Source organism: Corvus moneduloides, chromosome 4, assembly GCF_009650955.1.
Source record: "Corvus moneduloides isolate bCorMon1 chromosome 4, bCorMon1.pri, whole genome shotgun sequence".
Lineage (NCBI taxonomy): Eukaryota > Metazoa > Chordata > Aves > Passeriformes > Corvidae > Corvus > Corvus moneduloides.
The window spans coordinates 52508861-52529903 of NC_045479.1; the positions used below are offsets into that span (position 1 = coordinate 52508861).

The 21043-nt window shown below is 35.9% G+C and overlaps 1 protein-coding gene across 26 annotated transcripts in view; it reads right to left on the reverse strand.

The window, feature by feature from the left end:
• CADPS2 (calcium dependent secretion activator 2) overlaps positions 1–21043 on the reverse strand; it is a 292543-nt gene that overhangs the window by 68977 nt on the left and 202523 nt on the right. For 15 of the 26 annotated variants that reach the window (XM_032105978.1, XM_032105970.1, XM_032105960.1 and 12 more), the window contains 4 exons: positions 12348–12449; positions 8168–8231; positions 5951–6074; positions 3422–3442 (listed from right to left, as the gene is read on the reverse strand). In XM_032105978.1, the coding sequence (XP_031961869.1) occupies positions 3422–3442; positions 5951–6074; positions 8168–8231; positions 12348–12449 (311 nt within the window). The remainder of the gene's footprint in view (positions 1–3421; positions 3443–5950; positions 6075–8167; positions 8232–12347; positions 12450–21043) is intronic. The other 11 variants (XM_032105953.1, XM_032105977.1, XM_032105974.1 and 8 more) reach the window with 1 other exon arrangement.

Sequence of the window (21043 nt, forward strand, 5' to 3'; positions counted from 1 at the left end):
TTTTAGTACTCTGTGTGCACAGATGTGTATAAAATATAAGTAAAAAATAAGAAGTCTGTATAAGGAAGGCCATCTTTTTTGAAGGAGAGAAAACAGGTGAGGGAGCCATGCAAATTTCTATAGGCTCTTCATAGGAAGTATGCCAAATGCTTATGAAGAATGGTGTTGGTCTCTGGTCTCAGAATCTGGCAGGTCCATTTATGTTCAACATTGTCTATAGGAAGAGTTAATGTAAGTTAAATAGTGAATAAGACATGCCATACACAAAATGATTTAAAAAGTACTTTCAGCTAGTGAAGTCTCAAACGCAGCATATGCTGAAATGAAAATGGCTCATACTTAAAAAGAGGTTTTCATATATTGATGCTGTGATTCATATCCTTGACAAATTATAAACCCTTGCTGCAAACTACCAGGGCATTGTATGAGCGTTCTTAGATATAGTTCAAAATTATAATAGTAGGTTTCCTGTTACTCTCTTTATAATGGTAATGGCACTCACTGAGCAGATTAGATACTCCATGAGAAATTCAGCTGTACATGTAATAAGGAATGACATGCTGAACCCTGTATAATTGCCACGGCAAATGTAATTTTATTTAAAAAATCTGTTTCATGTTCATAACAGTACAATGACAGGGGGATGCTAAATAAAATGTCATCCTGACTGTAAACAAATACTGTTGATGGAAGTGCTGCTTACACCACTATGTTTGCCATTAAGAAAGTAACCACTGTTTTTGGGAAACATTCAGAGTCTTGTTCAATTGAGACTGTGAAAATGAGAGCACTTGGGGAATAGACCTGGGAACTTGGCAACCACACTGCTGAGAAAGGATTCTCATAACAAAAAGAATTTGCATATTCACCTCCGTATTACCTAACAAGGACACTCCTGCAATTCAAGATTCATTATCAGTATCTAGTGCACAAGTTAAAGCGTAAATAATAGTTATCTAGAAATAGTCTTCCCTTATTTTCCACAAAAGCACAATATATGGTATTAGGGCTAAGCATACTGTACATCAAGTCCATTATGAAATCTGTAGGAGTGCAGCTAGAGACACCAACAGGAGTAGGATTTGGCACTAAAATGTCATTTTATTGGGATTCCTCTCAGTGGCTTTGTCTTTTGCATTAGAGAAATGTGTTCAATGCTACAAAAAATTCTGGTGGACACAGTCTATCTGCTCCTTTCAATAAAATTATTTTTTTTCCGAGTTTCCGAGTTTCTGCACTTTTAGTCAGAACTGTGTTACAGCGGGGATTCTGTAACACGATGTATCAAAACAGGAGGCCCGTAGAAAAAAATATATATGGACAGATTCTTGATAGATGTTTCAGAGAGATGTTTATTTCTCCAGCCGCATGGCCGGGGCTCTGCTCAGGAACTCTGCAGTCACGGGACCCGAGGGTCCTTGGCCACACCGGGAAACACAAACCAACCAATGGGGAATGAGGCTGACCAGGGGCAGGGAAACCCCGTGTCTCCCCCCCAGGGCTCCTCTCCCAGGGCTCCATGGCAGGGGGAGGAGACCCCGACAGAACTGGTATTTAATTAAGCAACTAAATTATAAACACAGCCTATAAACCTCTAGCTTCAGCCAACTCATACAGTGAACTTCCATTTACTCACTGTATGTGATTGGCTTTTCTCTCATCCATTCTCTAATCTAGTTATTTGCCAAGTCGCTTAAGGGACAACTTCGCTATCCTATCTTAAGACGGGCAATGGTTTCTTTCAAAGTATGGAGAAACCTAATGTAAAATGACTAAAATCAGGTACAGCCCTTTCTCTTTTTCTTTTTTTTTTTTTTCCCCTATGCCTGTAACTATGTCATCTGTGCTTAATGGTGTGGGTTTCTGACATAAAGAGCCTGAGAAAAACTAAGATTAGCAATGGCACAAGGAGTATTTGTACTTGAGGTGATAAACATTGTATAAAAGTGTATATATTGTATAAAAGTGCACAGGCGAGGTTTTAGAGTGCAAAGGTGAAAGGAAACAAGTCTAACATTTTCTCATTTCACGAATTGTTTTCAATTAATTGTTTGTGAATTTCTAATTTGAAGAGATATTTTCTTTAATACCTACAGGCATAAAAACTTTAAATGGGATATTTGTGCTATCTAGTTTTAGGTATCTTACCTAGAAGGGAAACTGTCTTTAGGGTATTGTGCAATTGATGGTATGAGATAGGTCCTTTCACAGAGAAATTGTTGAAGGACCCTCAGAGCACTCTGAGTCCCCTGCCTCAGGAACCTCTCCCTGTTGATTGGAGGGGTCAGCAGATTGTCTGAGCAATGTGAGCTCCCATCAACTCATCCTAACAGACTGTGGCACGAATATTCGTCCCACTAGTGCATTCCCTGCTCTCTTTTTTAAAAGTTACAAATGCCCTATTTACAGGGCATTTAAAGCTTTTAAACAAAAAACAGTGGAAGTCTTGGAAATCTGTGGAATTTTTTGACTCTTCAGTTACAGACACAGTTGTTAAAAAATGTAGTTTTAGTAATTTGCTGGTAATTTTCAAGCCCCTCATTGGCAAGGAGCTCCTCTTTGAACTACATTCATGCGAATTTGTAGTCATCAGGCCACTCTGTCCTTCCAGATGGAAAATTAGTTCATCACCAGCTCAATGCCCCTTCCCATAACTGTGGTTGATATTATTTGTGAAACCCAACAAAGCACCACAATCAATCCTCCTTTGGGTAAGTATGTCAGGTAAGACAAAGCAGTGCACAGCTCTATCTCACAGAACAGATACGCACAATCCCTCATACTTCTACGCTCAACTGCAAATACTACCTCAGCCGTGCTCTTTGTATGATGATTTTTAAATATTGGGATATAAGGACTCAAAACCCACTCCCTGTACTATAGGAGAACATACACCATATCATCATCACGAAATTAGGAACACAAAGAACTACCATCCTTGTAACCCTCAGCTGTAACTAGAAAAAGAAACTTATCACTAAAGAAAGCTGTATCAGAGAAATATAAAACCAGTTTTACAAGATTTTTTTTCCTATGAAGACTTACATTAAAAAATTGAGCAATCCTGTTATGAAACAGATACAATTTTTGCAGAGGACTATGAAATTACATTTCTCTAAATACCCAAACTGATTGTGAATTTAACAAAATTAAACTTTTCTGCATCATTTAGTTATACTTTCACAGAAAATACAATTTCATCATATTCCAAAACACAAAGTTAGCTAAACTGCAAATAAATATGTACATCATAATTAAGTATCAGTGTAAATACATGGGCTATACTACACCAAAATTAATTTTAATGTTCACAATGTTCTGGTCAGTATCTTGATATTGTTCAAATCAAGAAAAAGAATAACAACAGACACAACACACCACATCTGTAATTCATGCAGACACGCACACAAATAGTAATCACCTGAGTCCTTTTCTGCTGTTGCTAAATTAAAAAAAAAAAATAGGGAAAGAAAAAAACATCATTACAGAAATAAAACTCATATAATTAGGGAAGAATAAATATCATATAAGGAGTTAAAATATTCTTAAAATCTTTAGTACATTAAACAAGTGATGGGTTTTGTCATGTGAGGGAGAAATGGTGCATGTTTTTGAGTAATATATTTGCATTTACTAGTCCTATATAGTCTTTATTTCAAACTCAGGCACTGAGCTTGCAGCCATATTGTGCCTGGGAATTTAGAAACATATATGATATTAAAAGAATATAAGAAAGTAAAAATATGAGAATATTATTTGTATTAGAACCTTCTTTGTATCTCTACTTTTTAGGTATTTGCCATTGGTCGATAGCTGATATTATCTTGTAATAATTACATTTTGACTAACTGATATGATGTTGTTCACTGAAGAAATATTCAAAGGACAAAAATCTCCAAAATGGCTGCCAGCCATATTTGAGGACATAAATATGATAAAGATAAGGACTATATGCTTTCTGTATGCAATTTGAGGAGTAAGCATCTAATGCAAACACTAACATAAATTACTTTCAAGAGAAGAATGCAACTTCAGTGCACAGATACAATAATGCTCCTATAAACCTAAAGAAGCAGAATGGAACCTACTGCTGAAAAATGTTACTTTTATATTGGTACAAAAGTAGGATGTTTGTAACGACCAGAGTATCAAAAGAGACCAATACAGGACTCACTGCTACTGAAATCCAGTGCATTGAATTTTCTGATGTTATGATGCTGGAGTCCTTCAGTTTCAAACAGTACTTTATTCTCAGAAAAGTACTTCACCTATTTATCTTTATATATGCAATAATCTATTGTGCTTCGAGTTTACAACTACTTGAGTGTAAAACTATTTAAATAAATCTAGTTGTGTTCCAACCAAAAGGCAATAAATCCAAAAAGAAATCTGCAAGTAGAAATATGGGAGTCAGTTTCATGTGCTGCTCCAGCTTACTCAGTGTTAACAATGTGAATATTCTGAAGTGCAAACTTTGCCTGCCTCAGGGGAAGTCCCACAATCCTCTAGGATATAGTAAAAAATCTTGGGAAAAGATGTATTTACATCATGGCAAAAAATTTTCCAATCCATTTTACTGTCAATGAGTTTAGATATCTTTTGCAAGCTTTTGTCATATTACGAAAATGTTTCTAGTTTTATATTCATTGTTTTAACAGGTTTGATACACGATTTAAATACTGAACATTAAAAATTCCCTCTATGAATATAGAAAGATAAAAACTAAGGAAAAAAGTTCTTTTTTATCTTTCCATTTTCCAGAATAGATTTAATATTCATCCTTTCTTTCTTTAACACAACATGATATCATAATTAATTATGATAAACTGGTTACTAGGATGGCTTCATGTTGTTACTTCCACGATATAATACTGGTTTCTATAGTGACGAGATGTATCTTTTGTTAATCACTTGTGAGATCGGTTAACTCATGTTTTTCAGAGAATTTGAGCAGAGACAAAAAATGGGAAAAAAGTTGGCTTTATAATATTGCTAAATACATGAGGCTTCTTCAATTTGCTCCTATGCTAACTCTGTTTCTCCTGGTGCATTGCTAGAAATACATGCTATTAAAAAAATTAATATGCATAAAATTTGTATTTTTTAAAAATAGGATTCATCCTTCAATATTTCATTGTAATTAACTCTAGCTCCAAAAATCCAGAGCACACAGATTTATGCTCTTGAATATATATGGACAGAAGCATCTCAAGCTTTTTGTACTTCAGGAGAATTAAAGTCTGTCTAGACAAGGCATTTGACTATTATGACTTCCTTTTTGTTCTACATAAGGTTTACAAATAGTAAAATGACACTGTGCATCCTGGCCATTATTTTTAGCAAAATTTTCCTTAATTTCATGATATACTTTATAGAACATACCAAACTTTCAGAAAAACTCCTGATTACCTTCAAACCTAGTATTTTGTCCCATTAATTCATTCAATCAGGATGCAATTAAGGTTTTAATCGTCAGATTATTATTATACATCTGATAACACAGCAGCAAAAATAAATAGCAATTATCTATTTGTCTGCCTTATAAATACTTCAGAAAAGAATCTATACAAAGAGTTTTTAAATTTCAAGGCAGTGACACTGGTGTTAAGGAAAGAATTTTCTGTCAGTAGTTTAATCACTAGAAATAGCTAGAGAAATAAAAAATAACCCATAAACAACCTCTTAGATTTACGAAGAACTCAAAAGTAAGAACAAAGGGCGACTTAAATTAGGAAGTCCTAGTCTTTCATTCAAACAGGGTCCCAGGAGGCATATTAAAGCAATGAATAGGAAAAAGCTCCACAGTTCACCAGCTGAGATTTTAATGAGACATTTCCCCTTGCTGTGGAAGGGGTTTGTTCTGGAAAGGGAAAAGGCTGCTCACGGAATATGCAGCTAATAGGCACTGTTGGCTTTTACAGCCACTTTGGCAGTTGATTGCTGTACTAACCTTCTATTTTGGCATATTCTGTAAGTCGAGTGTAATTGATCAAGGCAGCCTTCTCCAGACATTTTCTAACCACTTTCTTCACCTCTTCTGCTGGTATGGGAGTGGCAATATCTTTCATTAAAACCTGTGTCAGAGACAATTATACCACTTCATTACAATTATTACCCAAACCCCACAGGAAAAAGGATAAAAGTATCCTGAAGTTACTACAGATCTGATAATGATTGAAGGCAGAAGTCAAAAAGGAACTATTTCAGGGGGTGGAGCTGGATCTTCATCTTTGAAGGTTTCTGTTCAACCCTGGTTTGAGTGCCTTTACGGTATTTATCCCTCCTGTTTCGCATCTTGCAGCCTGCCAGTCAGTCTTTGGGTGATGTCAAGACCAGTAGAACAAGAGCGTTCTGTGGATGGGCTGGGTCATGGTTACCACTAAAGATGCGGTTGTGGAAATTTGCTTGGTTCTCACCTGTGGAAAAGCTTCCACCATTGCATAACCATGGACTCTAAAACAGGGTAAAGTTATTCAAATTCAACATGTTCTTGCTGTGAAAAAAATGCCGCCTATAGTGGGCAGGGAAAACGTTGAACTTCCAGCAGAATATTTTATTATGGACAAGTAGAAGAACAGTCCATATGAAGGTTTTCAAAACATGTGAGTTGTTACCTCACCTACTGCAAGTGAGGTAAACCAAGAATCCATACCTCTTTATATGAATGCAACATAATATACTCTGGATTACTATATTTAAAAAAAAAAAAAAAGTTGATTCACTTGCATTTTTACTTTAATTCTGCACTCCATTAACTTTCAACTGGTAGGTGTAAACAAAACTCAGTATGTTTTCATCACATTTTCATGTAAATAATAAAATTTCAGATAACACATAACCTTTAAAAAATGCTTCTCAAGTGGATCCCCGGACAAGCTACACCCTTATATATCTAAAAATTACTGTTAAAAGGAGGAAGCGAGAGATACTGTCTGGGGAAGGATGTGGTAGAAAAGAAACAGGTTCAGCAACAGAGAAGCTATTAGGAAGACATTGCTGTAAAGCAGACTTCTAGAATACTTGCACACAAATACGACTTATCTACCTGTGTTACCTTGCTTTTTTTAATTAATAACTTCTGGGTTATAAACAAGTGAATATTCAGTATTCAAAACCTTTTGTTCTTGCTCTGATTTTTTTTCACATTTTTCAAAGACAGGTAAAATAAAATGTTTCTAACCCATTCTGCATCCACAAATGTAGGAAAGCACATTTATTCCTAGTCAAGACTGACAGCAGTGTTGCTTGAGCACCAGTTAGAGCACCATTGCCATTTGAAACAGCAGGAACGGGGAGAGGAAATGGATGTTTCATAAAGCACAAAGGAACCGACACAGCATTACAATCACTGAGATGGTAAGTGAAACAAAACATATCTACTCAGACTCCCTGTGTGTTTTCTGAACATTGCAGAGGTTTCCTAAGAGAGAATCTCTATCCATGAAGTGTTCTGCAGTGCAGAATAACTAATATTTGCCAGGATCAAACCTCTCAGATTTTGGCAAAGCAACATAGCCTGAGATCTAAGCTTTTTTTAAATACATACCTTCATCAGACTCCTGCTGGTACAATTCCCTTGGAATCTCTGCTGGAATTTAAAGTCCTCTTTCCACAGAGATGACTGAGATGCTTTTATCATTATAAGGTATTCTCCTTTCCAGTCAATTCAAGAGGATTTGCTGGGCAGGAGTTCACATTCAAAGCTGCCCATATCAGATTTACTGCGTATAGCTTTTTCTTCTTAAATTTACTCAGATTATGCATTTAAGGAATATTATTTGAATTATATAGAAGGCTCTTAATATTACATATGAGTATAGACAATATCAGCAGCATAGAAGGCATAAACAGCAGGAAAGAGGGGCTATAGAGTAGACTTGTACTACTTTAGAGGTAATGCTGCGTAAGTGTTAAATTAAAAAGGAGCATAGTCACTGACTACAGTTCAGTGGCTTGAAGTGAAAGTAAATAAGCCCTACAGAAAACAGCTGTTTGCCTCTGTGGAAGATAATGAGAGAAAAACAAAAACAACCAACTTTCCAGTGAGCAGTTAAAACCAGTAGTAAAACACCTGAGAAGACATGAGTCTGCTTTCAGCAGCCTGAAGGCAAAAGAAAAATGCAGGCTCAGTAGTCATGCAGAATTTAAATTATGTTCTCAAACTTACCCTTTCAAGTAATGAAAGTGTGGCTTTCAAAGCTCCTTCAGGACGTCCAAAAGGGAAACAGTATCTTAAAAAGTAAAAGCAAAAAAAAAAATAATAAAAGAAGAATATAAAATTACCAGAATTATAAAAGCTGCTTTACGAGTTTACTTTAATATGTGTCTGCATACAATTTGCATTAAATTATGTTAGCAGAAGACTACCATACCCAGAGTATTAATAAAAGCAGAAAGCCTCTTCAGTAGTCTACCATGGAGTATATTCATATCACAGCAGTATCAGCCTATCAGCATTTTAGGCCTAAATGCAGAAAAACCCCTAAAAGGCAGAAAGCATAACTTCCAATTTATCAACCATGAAGGATATTTAAAGGTCTCTGATGAGTTTAATTGTCATCTTCCTGGAAAGAGATACTATTTTTCATGTAGCCATGACTGCTGTTGGACCTGTGAAGCAGCATTCTGTATATTGTATTTTATTTTAAAATTGGATTAAGACAAGGATAAAATGCCAGATATTTTCATTTCTAGAGATATAAATGCCGGCAGATATTCCATATTTTTTCTATTTTATTAAAAATACCTTGGAAAAGCACTTACCTTAAATTTTATCAGCTCCAACTTAAAACATAGCTGCTTCTAAAATTATGTAAATTAAAAAGTGATTGCATTCACAGCTTTGTTTTTTATTTTTGTCTGCTGAATGATGCAATATAGCAGGTCAATGAGAGTACAATGCTTAAGTGACTGTAATCTCTTTTAATCCTGTCTATAAAATCTTACTGGGATATCCCCAATTGGAAGAAGGATTTTTTTTACTTTGCTGATATTATTTTTTTCTTATTATTACTCAGAATGAGAATGGTAGCCTCCTATTCTAATGTTTTCCACTAGTCAAATATTTTCTAATGATAAAAGGATTCAGACCAATGAATTTTAGATCTACATTCTGGTCAGCCAAAATAAAGCCTTATAAATGAGGTCAAAACAGGATTTCCTGCAGTGAGAATTCCAGTATTTGCTTTTATCTCTGGAAAGACTCCAGAGATAAAATTCACACAGCCAGGCAAGGGGTTAAAGTCCAAGGCCTTCATGATAGCTTTCTCAGAAATACTGTCTCTTCCACATTTGATGCCTGAGAGGCAGGCAGAGATCTGAAGTCTCAGTGGGTGGACAAGGTGATGGAGAGGAAAGGTGTAAGTACCTTAAGAACTACTTTAGATGACAGCCACTAGCACGGGATGGGCTGACTGCATCTTAATCATAATGGAACCAGGCTGATAGCAGTGAAAATGAAATTAAAAAGGCCATAGGGGAGTACTAAAACTGGAAGCTGCAGGTCAGCTGGCAGGCAAGGAAGAGCGTCTTTTTCAGATGGGTGTGACCTAGTGACGTAGGTGGACACAGCAAATGTTCAGAGCTGCTCTGAAAAGGCAAGAAGAGACATGCACTCTTCACAGTGCATGTCTGACCAGTGCACACAACAGTAAGCAATGGAGAGAGGGCAAAGCTTGGAAAAGTACCAACATATTACAGGGGAAAAAAAGTGCTGACGATTCTTGGAAGTCTGTACCACTGATCCCCTAGTTATAATGATCAGCGTGATTACAAAATGTTAAGTGAGATTAGAGGAGCTGCAAGTTCAAGATTTCAACTCTAGATACATACACTTGACTGATATTTCAGTAGGACAAGGCATAATGTTTTGAGACACAGGTTTGAATTGCTCTCCTGAGCAGCTAATTTAGGACCCACAAAAAAAGATGCTATTCTGTATTTGGTCTCAAATCTGAAGAGGACATAGCTTGAGAGGTGCAGAGCAGAAGAGGTGCTCTGTAGTAATAATCTTAAGGCAATACAATTCAATAATGTAGCAAAAGAGAGCAGGCCAAAATTTAGGACATGTACATTTAGTACATGTATATACAATTTCAAAAATGGGATCTATGAAAAAATGAAGAACTTGAAAAATGAAAGCAAAAACCTTAAAGATGCAATCAAAAAAAGCAAGAAACCTACAAGCAGCCTGAGGTAAAATTCAAAAATTAGGAGCCAAATGCATGCCACAATTAAGAAACCAAAGTGGTAACAATCAAACACCCTCTCTGTGATTCCATGAGGAAGATAAAGAGGTTACTGTAGAGAATCTGGCATTTAAAAATGATAAAACTTATCTGAACATGGAGGACATGAAAGTCTTTGAAATATTCTAGGAAATATAACAAATAAACAGCATGGATGCCCACACTGACAGTATAAAGGACAATGGAAGTAGGAAACTAGCCTGGGAGATGGCGGCAATGCCTGATGACAGGGAATACAGGGCATTCAAGGACAGTAAGGCCAAAGCAGAGAAATTCAGTGCATACTCTGCATAAATCTTTACTGTTGAATGTATTTTTCAAAACATTCTGCATTTCACAGGTATCATAACAATTTTGAAGGACTGAAATACGGAGCTGCTTTAATACCATGTTTTCCTAAGAAAGCAATCTGACAGCCAAGGTTATTCTTTGTTAATCGCTAGCGGTGATCTTTACACATATCTTGAGTCAAGGTTTTATTTAAAATGTTACTTCCCATGCTTTGTCACTATGTCCTACATTGTGACTTTATATGCTTTATAAATTCAGATTCTAAGGCAGTATCTTTTTTCTTTCTTCCAGTATTATGCCAGTATTCTTGCTTAAATCCAGACATTTCACCTATTTTTTTCTTTTTTATTTCTAATTGTTCGCAGTAAAAGACAGTAACCACTCCTCACCTGGCAGAGCACATTTTGTCTGTATTGATTAAATAGGATTTTAAGGCAAACCTCAGAGTCCTCTAAAGGATGAAGTCATTCATGTTTGAATGACACATTCAATTGCTCTCAAGAAGGAGTTTCTAATGCTGTTTAAATTTGCTCAAAATCCACCAAGACTGAGGCAGAAAGATTCTACGGTCAGTGATGTAGCCCAAGCTCATTGACGTAACTCTGAAGTGTAGGTTAGCAGATATGATGGGGATTTTTATTTGTTTCACCTCAAAAGATTATTTGTACATTTATACAAAACTTCATTATACATCTTGTAATTAGTCTCATGCATGTGAAGGCCTGAAGGTAGGGAGCACTCTGTCCTATACTGTTCTGTATCATTTCTCCTGTAAGAGGTCTTTATCCCCACAGAAGGGAGGAAAGAGGAAATGTGTTAGGGAGGATTCTTTAAAGGAAAGGAAGGATCATTGTTTTTCCCTGAAAGGAACACTCTCCAAGGAGAACCCTAACTCTCTTTAGTTAAATATAAATATGAAGTCCCAAGTGAAGGCTGCTATGTCCTCTATGTTCAAAAAAATCCCCAGTGACCTATGATGCCAGTGAATACTAGATATTTACCTCATCGAACCAGAGAGGCATTCAACAAACTCATACTCAACCCTGCCAAACAAAAGTTCTGTTTCACAAAGAACTGTTTAAATGGTGGAACTGGTTGTTATGATGTGATACAGAGACAAAAAAATTCTATAAATACAGTCCAAAAGGATTAGATTGACAGAATAGTGGCAGATGGGTTGGCTTAGTGTGACGAAGTAACAGGTTTGGTGTCGACATGCAATTTTTATACTAAGTTTCATAAACCAATTGCCACAAAACAGCAGGAAATCCCACGTTTCCTGTTTCTTGCACTCCTTCTCTAAACATCTTCTGCTGGTATTGACAGTCCTTAATATGACAAACTCTTTATTGAGCATGATGATCCTTACCTTAGGAAAGATAAGTATATCATGAAACCAGGAAAATTACATTAGACATCAAGAAGAGTTTTAGCTGCCATCTATCAAAGATGTCCTCTACTCATATGATTTACTGACCCCTAGTAATCCAGAAATAGTCATGGCACAGTCGCTTTCATTCAGACAGATTTCTTGGTTAGAGTTATACAAAGCTTGAACTTTAAAAAATAAACAAAACCAAGGCATATATTTTTGCACAATCTTTTCTATCACAGAAAAATAAACTCACATACTACACAAATAAATTTCAAGTACCACCACTTGTGTAAATAAATTATTCCATATTTAAGCTATTCCTTTGTGGGTAGACTATTTTATTTTCACTCCACTTGTTCAAGACTAAAATTAAACACCACAAGAAAATTCTTCCAGAAAAAATGTAGCATTCATTGAATAAATGTTACACTTACCTGAAATGGCTTATTTGGTTTTCTAAAAGGGAGGAAAGTCTGTCCTTAATTTCCTCAAACCTTTCCTTCTCTTCCACAGATACTGTTCCAATTCCATCCGGCCTGTAATATTAAATATTTAATAATTGTTGATATGCCTTCATGTGGATTTGTCTTTGGACAATGATCTTTATTTCTAAAGTTTTTATTTAACATCAGTGTTAACTCCCCTTTCCCTTTTCTCATTGTCTCAAAGGATAAGCAATTACTTGTGAATATAGTTAAAGAACAGGCTGCAACTGGACAAAGATTTTAACTTTTGAGCTGAACTTTTGAATTCAAGTCCTAAGTTTCTACATCATCTCTATATGAACACAAGGTAACATATAACTCTTGCAAATCCTTCCAAAAGACAATTTTCTCAAGAAAATTAGTACTATTGTCACAGTAAAGAGGCCTACTCAAATCTTGTTAAATTTCAACTCCTCGAATCTTCTGTTTCTTTTTCTAGAGGCACAATACAGCTAAAAGTGATTTTAAAGTAAAGGTGGGAGGGAAACTACAGTGAGAAAAGCCACAGCAGGCAACACCTAGGAATCCTACATAGTGGGGATAGTTTGAGTCCTCATCCTATATTGACAAATAGCATCATGTGTTCAAGACTTCCACATAGGCACAGCATCAAAGATGCAACAAAAAGGTCTTTAAAAAACAAAAGCACTCGCATTTTTTTGAACATCAAATTTAAGTCACAATAATTAAAAAATAAGGTTATATTTATTTATATTATATTTTATATATAATTATATATATTATATATATTTATATTTATATTTATTATGTTAAGCATTGTACTCTTATTGACCTGCTATATTGCATCATTCAGCAGACAAAAATAAAAAAGAATAAAAAACTTAGGCTAAAGTCTTAGCCTAAATGTGTTACTGATGTACTTATATTAAAATGGTGACAGAAGTAAAAAAAAAAAAAATTAAATACACAGTTCCCAAATATTATTTTTGTCATGCAGTCACAACTTCCCCACATACAGCATACTTGAAAAAGAAGTATCTGAAAACTTCCTGTTACATTCTTAACTTCCAGCTCCAAGGTAACAAATCAGCTACTGCTTCTCACCTGAGTTTCTGAACCTGACACTATGTGTGGATCTGCCCTGTATTTGCTCCGGATCCTCCAAAACTATCTCAGTGTTTGTAGAACTGAGAAAATTGTAGTAAAATGTCATGAAGAAAGACAACATTCTTTCTTGGAACATTCTGATTGTTCCAAGAATCATTCTAGGATTCTACGAGTATCTTTTTCCTTTAACTTTCTGCACTATACTCAAATCTAGGAGGGATAAGTTGCTACCTGGTCATGACATAAACAATTCTCTCACCCTTTAAATCACTTATATTTGTGACCTGTCAAGTCAAGGTGGAAAGAATGCCTGAATTCCTTAAATTATTGTGAAGACAACAATAAAAAATCAGATGTGGTAGATATAGTAGTAGTCAGGCACATCAATATACCATTGTATAAATTTGATGTGAAAGAGCAAAAAACTTATCTTCTCTCTTTTGATAGATGCCAGGATACTTCACCTCAGCATTCTGACAGATGGAATGAGCTCAAATTTAAGTAAATTGCACTGTCTGATTTCATTGTCAGGAGAGATTGCGCTCTGGACTGATAAAGTAAATAGTTCTGTCATATTAGGCCTCGCTGAGGCATGTCATATATATGTCAGAAAAGACCTAGGGGTCCAGATAACAGTAAGTGAAAAAGGTGAGCCAGCAGGATGTCATATCTGTCATCCTGCTCTAAGGCTAGGATCACTATGTACCAGAGACCTGTCACTTCACCGAGTTTGTTGTCACAAGGAACCTTGATGACAACAACTAAAATTTTCCGAACTGCTAAATATATGTTTGCACAGAAGCAGATATCCCAGAAGGAGTACACAAAAAGGCGTTGGAAAAGTACCATCTATAGCACTGAAAAACTCATCTATTGAAAACACGCTTTTAGAAAATAGCATGAAGTCTGAATCACAATTTTGTTTCTTCTTGTTGCAAGCCTTATTGCAACAAGAACATAAAAAGGCATTCTGCAACACAATTCTGAGACATATTGTGCTGGTGGTAATTTTTCTACTTATGGGAATATATACCTACTACTGATTAGAAAAGAATCCATGGAAAAAAGAATCTGACTCTGAGATGAGCTGAAATATTAAAAATAGATGAATACTTCAAAATTCCCACTCATTTAATCTTTGAGATATTTTTTCTCTTTTTACTTTGAAGATTGAATAAAAAAAATAACACTGTTTGAGCTGGTTATTTTTATTTATGAATTACTGTGCTTGCAAAGAAAATCAGACTCACACAGTCATTTAGTTTTCAAAGGTTTAGGTCATCCGTAAACTATGCAAGAACTATTTTGCAACTAAAAGCAACAACAAATGTGTCTTTCCTACTGTCTTAAATACGTGGTTGGGACTCGATTGTTTTCAATTCAAAACGAATACTAAGCTTTGTTATTGCAGCCTGGGACCTCTCTTATAAGAACTCGGCCAAGAAAAGTGATGGACTGTCTTAAGAAGAGTTTTCATTTTAACATCATCTTCTCAAGAAGGTGATGGAGAGTGAATTTTCCTTTCCTCCACGCTCTTTTTCCTCCTTATTGTTCACAACATTTTTTAGAATTAGAGAACTAGGTGAAACAGTGAACACTCAAAACCTGAGTAGCCTTTTCTCTCTCACTTAGATTAGTTTTCCACTTTTTGAGAACTCTGTAAATTGGATTTGGATTGGCCTGTCTTATCTGCTTAGATCACAGTCTAACTGGCACAGACGTAATGTTATCTCTGGTCACAAGGCAAATTGTTTAATTCACTCAGACTTAAGTATCAAAAAATATTTGAAATGAATACCTCACAAACTAGAGCTAGTAAACTCAAGCAAAAAAGTAGCTGTTGGACCATAAACCACTTAAATAATGAACCAAAAATAAAGGTTGACCAGAATTTTAAAACTTATTTTTACTGCAAAAATCTTGCAAGATCGTTGGCCTGACAGCAGTTACTCCAGAGAAGCTGACTGATTAGCTGGTGGATTTCAGTTTTCCTGTTGCAATGGACTGTTTTTCCTCACTTGATATAATCCTTTAAGGATTGGAGTACGCTCTAGAATTATTTTGATCTCTAGACATCTTAAAACCTGCAATAATTTGCAGAGGTCACTTGATGAATTGTAGGATTAAGATTATTGTGAATACCTACAGCACAGAAGATAAAATTGTATTCCAGTTCCAATGGGAATTAGATATGATGGACACTGGGTTGACCGTAGATTGTTTCCAGCTCTCAACTTTGGAAACAGCTTCTCCTAGTGGCCTGTTGGAGAGTGAATTGTTACTTCAAGCAAGACTACTTTGTTAAGACAGCCTTGGAAATACCAACTGAATATGCCCGACTTTATGCCTCTGGAACATCATTGATACTGGTGCTTTTTTGCATCTTTATTTTAAAAGTGTTAAAAGTCTTTTTAATGAGCTTTCCTCATCAAAAACATAGACCATGACTTTGGTCTGTCATGAAAACAAAGAGTATGAGGAGAGTAATGCACAGAATGTATAGAATGTATTCTAACATACACACAGGTATGAAAAGTAAGGCTGACCAAAAAGAATTTACCAGAGCAAGAAGAGAAATCATTATGAAAAGCAAAATAAAAGAAAAATACTTCAGCTAAGGTCTTTAAGACATTTCTGTAATGGACTACATTTAAAGGACATAGAAAAAACAAAACCAAACTTAAATGGCATCCTTTCTCCTAGAAACAAAGTGTTTTAGAAGAGTTCAGTGCTTTCTAAGAGAACTTGTTTTTATATTCAGCAGCATGTACAATCAAATAAAAGAACAGTGACAAGTTTCAAATTAGCAAGATAAGAATTTGACTGCTCATTTCTTAGAAAACCAAAGATTAAATTTTTTAGAATTTGATGTAGAATTTTTATTATCTATTTATAGGACTTAATATTCAAACTTAAATATCAAAATTTTCCTTTAAAATGCAACTGTATTAAGGCTTTTGCAGAGTCCACTGTTTGTGTTACAGAAACCTAAGAACGATGATTTCCACTATCAGCATAGAAGCAGACAGAGCAGACGTCTTTTTGTTACAGAAAAAGAAGACAGTGCATTACCACATGGCATTCAAACACAGCTTTAATCAGCAGATACTTGAAGACTGAGCATTTTGTTTTTTATATTAACTATTCTTCAAATATTCTGACATAAAACTGGCACAGTGGAGCCTTCTGCTGTATGCAGTTCTCAGTCTGCTCTGACATCTGCTTAGAGGTCATGCCCTTTTTTCACAACTGAATGAAAAATACCAATTCTGAAGGTCACAACAGCAGATTAAGATCATAAATTGGGTTATTTTTAATAATATTTCATGCAGTTATATTTTAGGTGGGATTTTTTAATTCCCTTCTACTGAAAAGCAAAGCATGTAATAATATAATATCATTTTACCCAATGTACAAGGGTATGTAAAGGCAGTAATCAGTTGAAATTAATGACAAAATATTGCATAATGTTTAGAGATGGTAAGTGTATGTAACAGCAATCCTTCATTGGCTAAGATGGCAAATATAACCTTAAACAGGCAGAACTTTTTTCTGATATTTCTTAATAATGTTTGAATTATGTTTACTTTTCTATTGACATTTTCTCTGAGGCTTTTCAGCACAGATTTGTTTTGAGACATTGAAAAATGTGCCTCTGTTAATAATGTAGTGAGGACATGTTTTGTTATAACACTTTTATAGCTAGGAACACTTTCCAACACAGGACAGTAGCCTTCCTTTAAACAAAGGTGAAGTCAACATGGCTTCAGCTGGCACCTGCAACAAGGTGAAGTGTTTTGCTTCTAGCTTTGAATACAAGAGAACCCCACTGATAACTTTTTTCTAGCCACTTACAAGAGTAATACATAGAAAACTGTGCCACTAGTTGAATGACATACATTTAAAAAAAAAAAAAAAAAATATATATATACATACACGAAACCAGTTACTCCAAATGTAACTACTTAGAGAGGTCTCCCATCAGAGGCTTGGGGCTGTGATGCTCATAAGCAGTTTAAGCGTTACTACATATTGTTTATGAAAGACACCAAATGAAGGAGAAACCATCAAGATATAGACAACCTTAAAGTTAAGTTAGTCAGAGAAGAAAATACCTATTCAGAAGTTCCAGAAAAAAATTCAGAAGAGACAGAGCAATGTAATGATATTATTTGCTTTATTTTTATGAAGTTACTTGTCCCAGATTTAAACGAGATGATTTCTCTGAACATTCTTTTATGACTTGACACAAAGTGTAAAATTGCAATAAACGTTTCTTATCACAAAACACTGAAAAATTAAAAGAAATATATGAATGCATAGCACTCTCCAAAGTTTCCATAGTTTCACTTCTATTGTACGTCCCTTTATTCCACTCTAAGATATTTCCACTAAGCATAACTAAAGCAAGAAGCCTGTCAGAGAGTCTACACTGACAAATGATGGCAAGGACCTAAAAGTAGCTCTCAGAGAGGGCAAGGCTATTACAGACATAGAAAATGATTTTTTTGTACCAGCGTATTGTTATGAAGCAAGTTATTATGAAGAAGACTTCTGTGCTGGAACCCTTCTTTTCTCATAGAAAAAGAATTCTTAATTTTCAGCACAGAATGTTTTAAAAATGAAAGCAACTTTAAAAAGCCCTTATGGAACAAATCAGAAAAACAGACAGCAGAAAGTTGCTAGGACCACCTGGCAACCTGAATTATCTGTGGTTATGTGAAAGTTCTCATCGAGAACTGCCATCCTCCTGGGGCATGGGAGATCAGAATCAGAATGGGAGGATAAAAATCAGAAAGTCTCCAAGGAGCTGAGGGAACTACAAGCCAGTAAGTATTACATACATCCCAGAAAATTAGAAGGAACTATAATATAAGGATATTTAAGGATAAAAGTAAGGATATTTGGGTAAATATTATCTATTGTCAAGTGTGTATGGCTTTGAAGCCATAAGACATAGAAGTCTTACCTTGTGATCATGAAGTTCTCTGAAAGGATTGAAAACACGTGGATGAGTGTGACCTGGCTCATATGAGGTACCTGGATTTCCAAAGCTCTTTTTCCAGAGTCCCTAACCAAAAGCTTTTAAGGCAATTAAGCAGTGTCTGAGTAAAAGTCCCTACATTTACATTTAAAATTAGTGGTGAGTAGGCGTTGTGAAGGTATGTTATCAGTAGAGTTCTGCAGAGATCTGTTCTAAGACTTGTGTTGTTTTACAGTATTCATAAATGACCTGGCTAACAGCTGAGAACTGAGGTGACAGTAAAGGTAATTTTAATGATAGTTATGTGGCATAGCGTGGAATTCCAGAAAGACCTCATGAAATCGGGTAGCAATACAACAGCAAACAATGATAAACATAGATAAATGTAAGGAAAACACAGTAGAATGGAGATCCCGATTTTATGATGGTTAATTCCATGAAATTATCCCTGTTCAGCAGCAATCAAAGGAGCAAATTAACACTGGGAAACACCAGAAAAGGACAAGGAACTAGCAGAAAACTTCCATCCAATGCAATCAGTGCAATGCTCCCTTCTAATTCTTGAATCTTAAATAGCAAAGAGACAGAATAGGATTTTTCATTTTTCTTCTTTGTCTTTCCAACAGCAACAGAGCATGAAATGAGATGTGTAGGAGTCAAGTTCAAAGCAAGAGTTCTTCAAGCAAGAGGAGGCTGAGTTGTGGAACTCGCTGCCAGAGGTGTTGAGGGTGAAAAGGGCTTACAGAGGTTCAGGGGTGCAATAGACAAGTACCTGAAATAAAGACTCACTCCAGGTTACCAAACAGGGCATATTCTGAGCTGCAAAGAGTCGGGAGTCGGAAAGAGGAAATATTGCACATGCTCGCCCTTCTTTTACTCCAAGCAGGTCAATGCTGGAGAGAGATGACTGACTGGCTCAGAAGAACCCTGACTCAGTATGACTGTTCTTCTATGGAAACACACACGTGCTGAAGCTCTTAAAACAAAGACAACCCCCCACCCCCCACATCCATCTTCAGTTATATACTGATTTTTGTAGCATTACTTTCACATTCACTTCTTGTATCTGAATTTCCAATACATCAGATATCTTTCTGAATACAAAAAGGTGTAACAAGGGAATATGCTCGAATTTTGAATTTTTCAATTCAGTCTGTAACTCAGCAGGTGGAAAGAAGTCACTTCACACTTCATGTGATACCCACCAGCATTCATTTCAGACAAGAGGGCCTGAATAGAAGTCACAGCATGAAAAGTAGACAAGAGTGAACATGATGGGGAAGAAAACAATAGCTCCTACCTGGACTGTTTAGACTGAAATGTCAGCATTCAGGAATGTCCTATAGTTCCCTGTTCTGCCCATTTCACTTTCACCAGCAATAAGTTTATGCATAAGTGCCGAGCAAAAAGTTTACTTGGGAACTAACGATATTGATGAGGACTATATAGAATATGTCATATAAGTGACCATGGAATATTTCAAAAGAAAACCATTGTGATGGGAAGCCAAAGGAGATGCTACTGTAAAGACACATAGCACGAGAAGTGCAGACAATGAAAGATGATTTTATTTATGGAGAAAAGAAGAAAAGAAAACAGTTGACTCAAACCCAAGGATGTATATTTGTTTAAAGACAGCACATCTATTCTTTTAGTGAAGTATTTTCCTTTTTGGCTATTCAGGAAGAGAATGTCTTAAGACTGTCATCTACAAAAGCAGAAATACCTTTTACTACATAAGCAGTTTGTTAGCCCAGTTGTAATGGACTAACTTATGAACGGGAAAGGAAAAGGAAAAATAAGCTTTGAATTTCTCAGTCTAGGACTCCGCACATTGTGTTTGACCCTGAGTAAACATTTCTGTTCCCAAACCAACAGCACTGGCATAAAACACACAAAGTACCAGTACACTTGATAAATCTAGCAGAAGCTGTTGCCTATATCTTAGGAAAGAAAAAAAAGAAGCTGGGGGATGTTCTCTGGTCCTGAGATCAGGAGACAAGGGTTGCTGCATACAGCCTACACTGGAGCACAGCTCAGGTCTCCTCTGTGCTCCAAATGTCCATGAAGCTCTAAGACGATAAAACTTCTACATGTTTACTCCAGGTGTTTTGAAATAAACCCATGGTAACATGTTAAAGTCTGCAAGAGCACTGCAGCCTGCAGCGTGAAACATGTTTCAAGTCCTAGGGTGCAGCAAAACAGCACAGGAAATACCTGAAGGTTCAAAAATATGTTGGAAGAGGTTTGAAAACCTATGCGGGGGTGGAAAGAACCAAAGCTGATTCAGACTGAGTTTCTCCTCACCAGAAATGAAGGTGAGAGACACTTGTATCTGATCGTTTGACTGCTGTCACTAGATTGCCTGTTATTTTAAAATTCATACATAAAGGAAATGGACAGTATGAACTACAGATGCGGCTGCATTTCTACATGCTCCTCCACCACCTGACTTCAAGATCAATTTTGATGATCTTTCTCAGGCTAGGGGAGGGTCTAAGATCCCTCTGTGAAGCAAAGGTGACATATAAATTAAATACATCATGCCCGGAGTAAAAAGCCCTTTGTTCTGTGGTCTTTCTGATTCACAGCC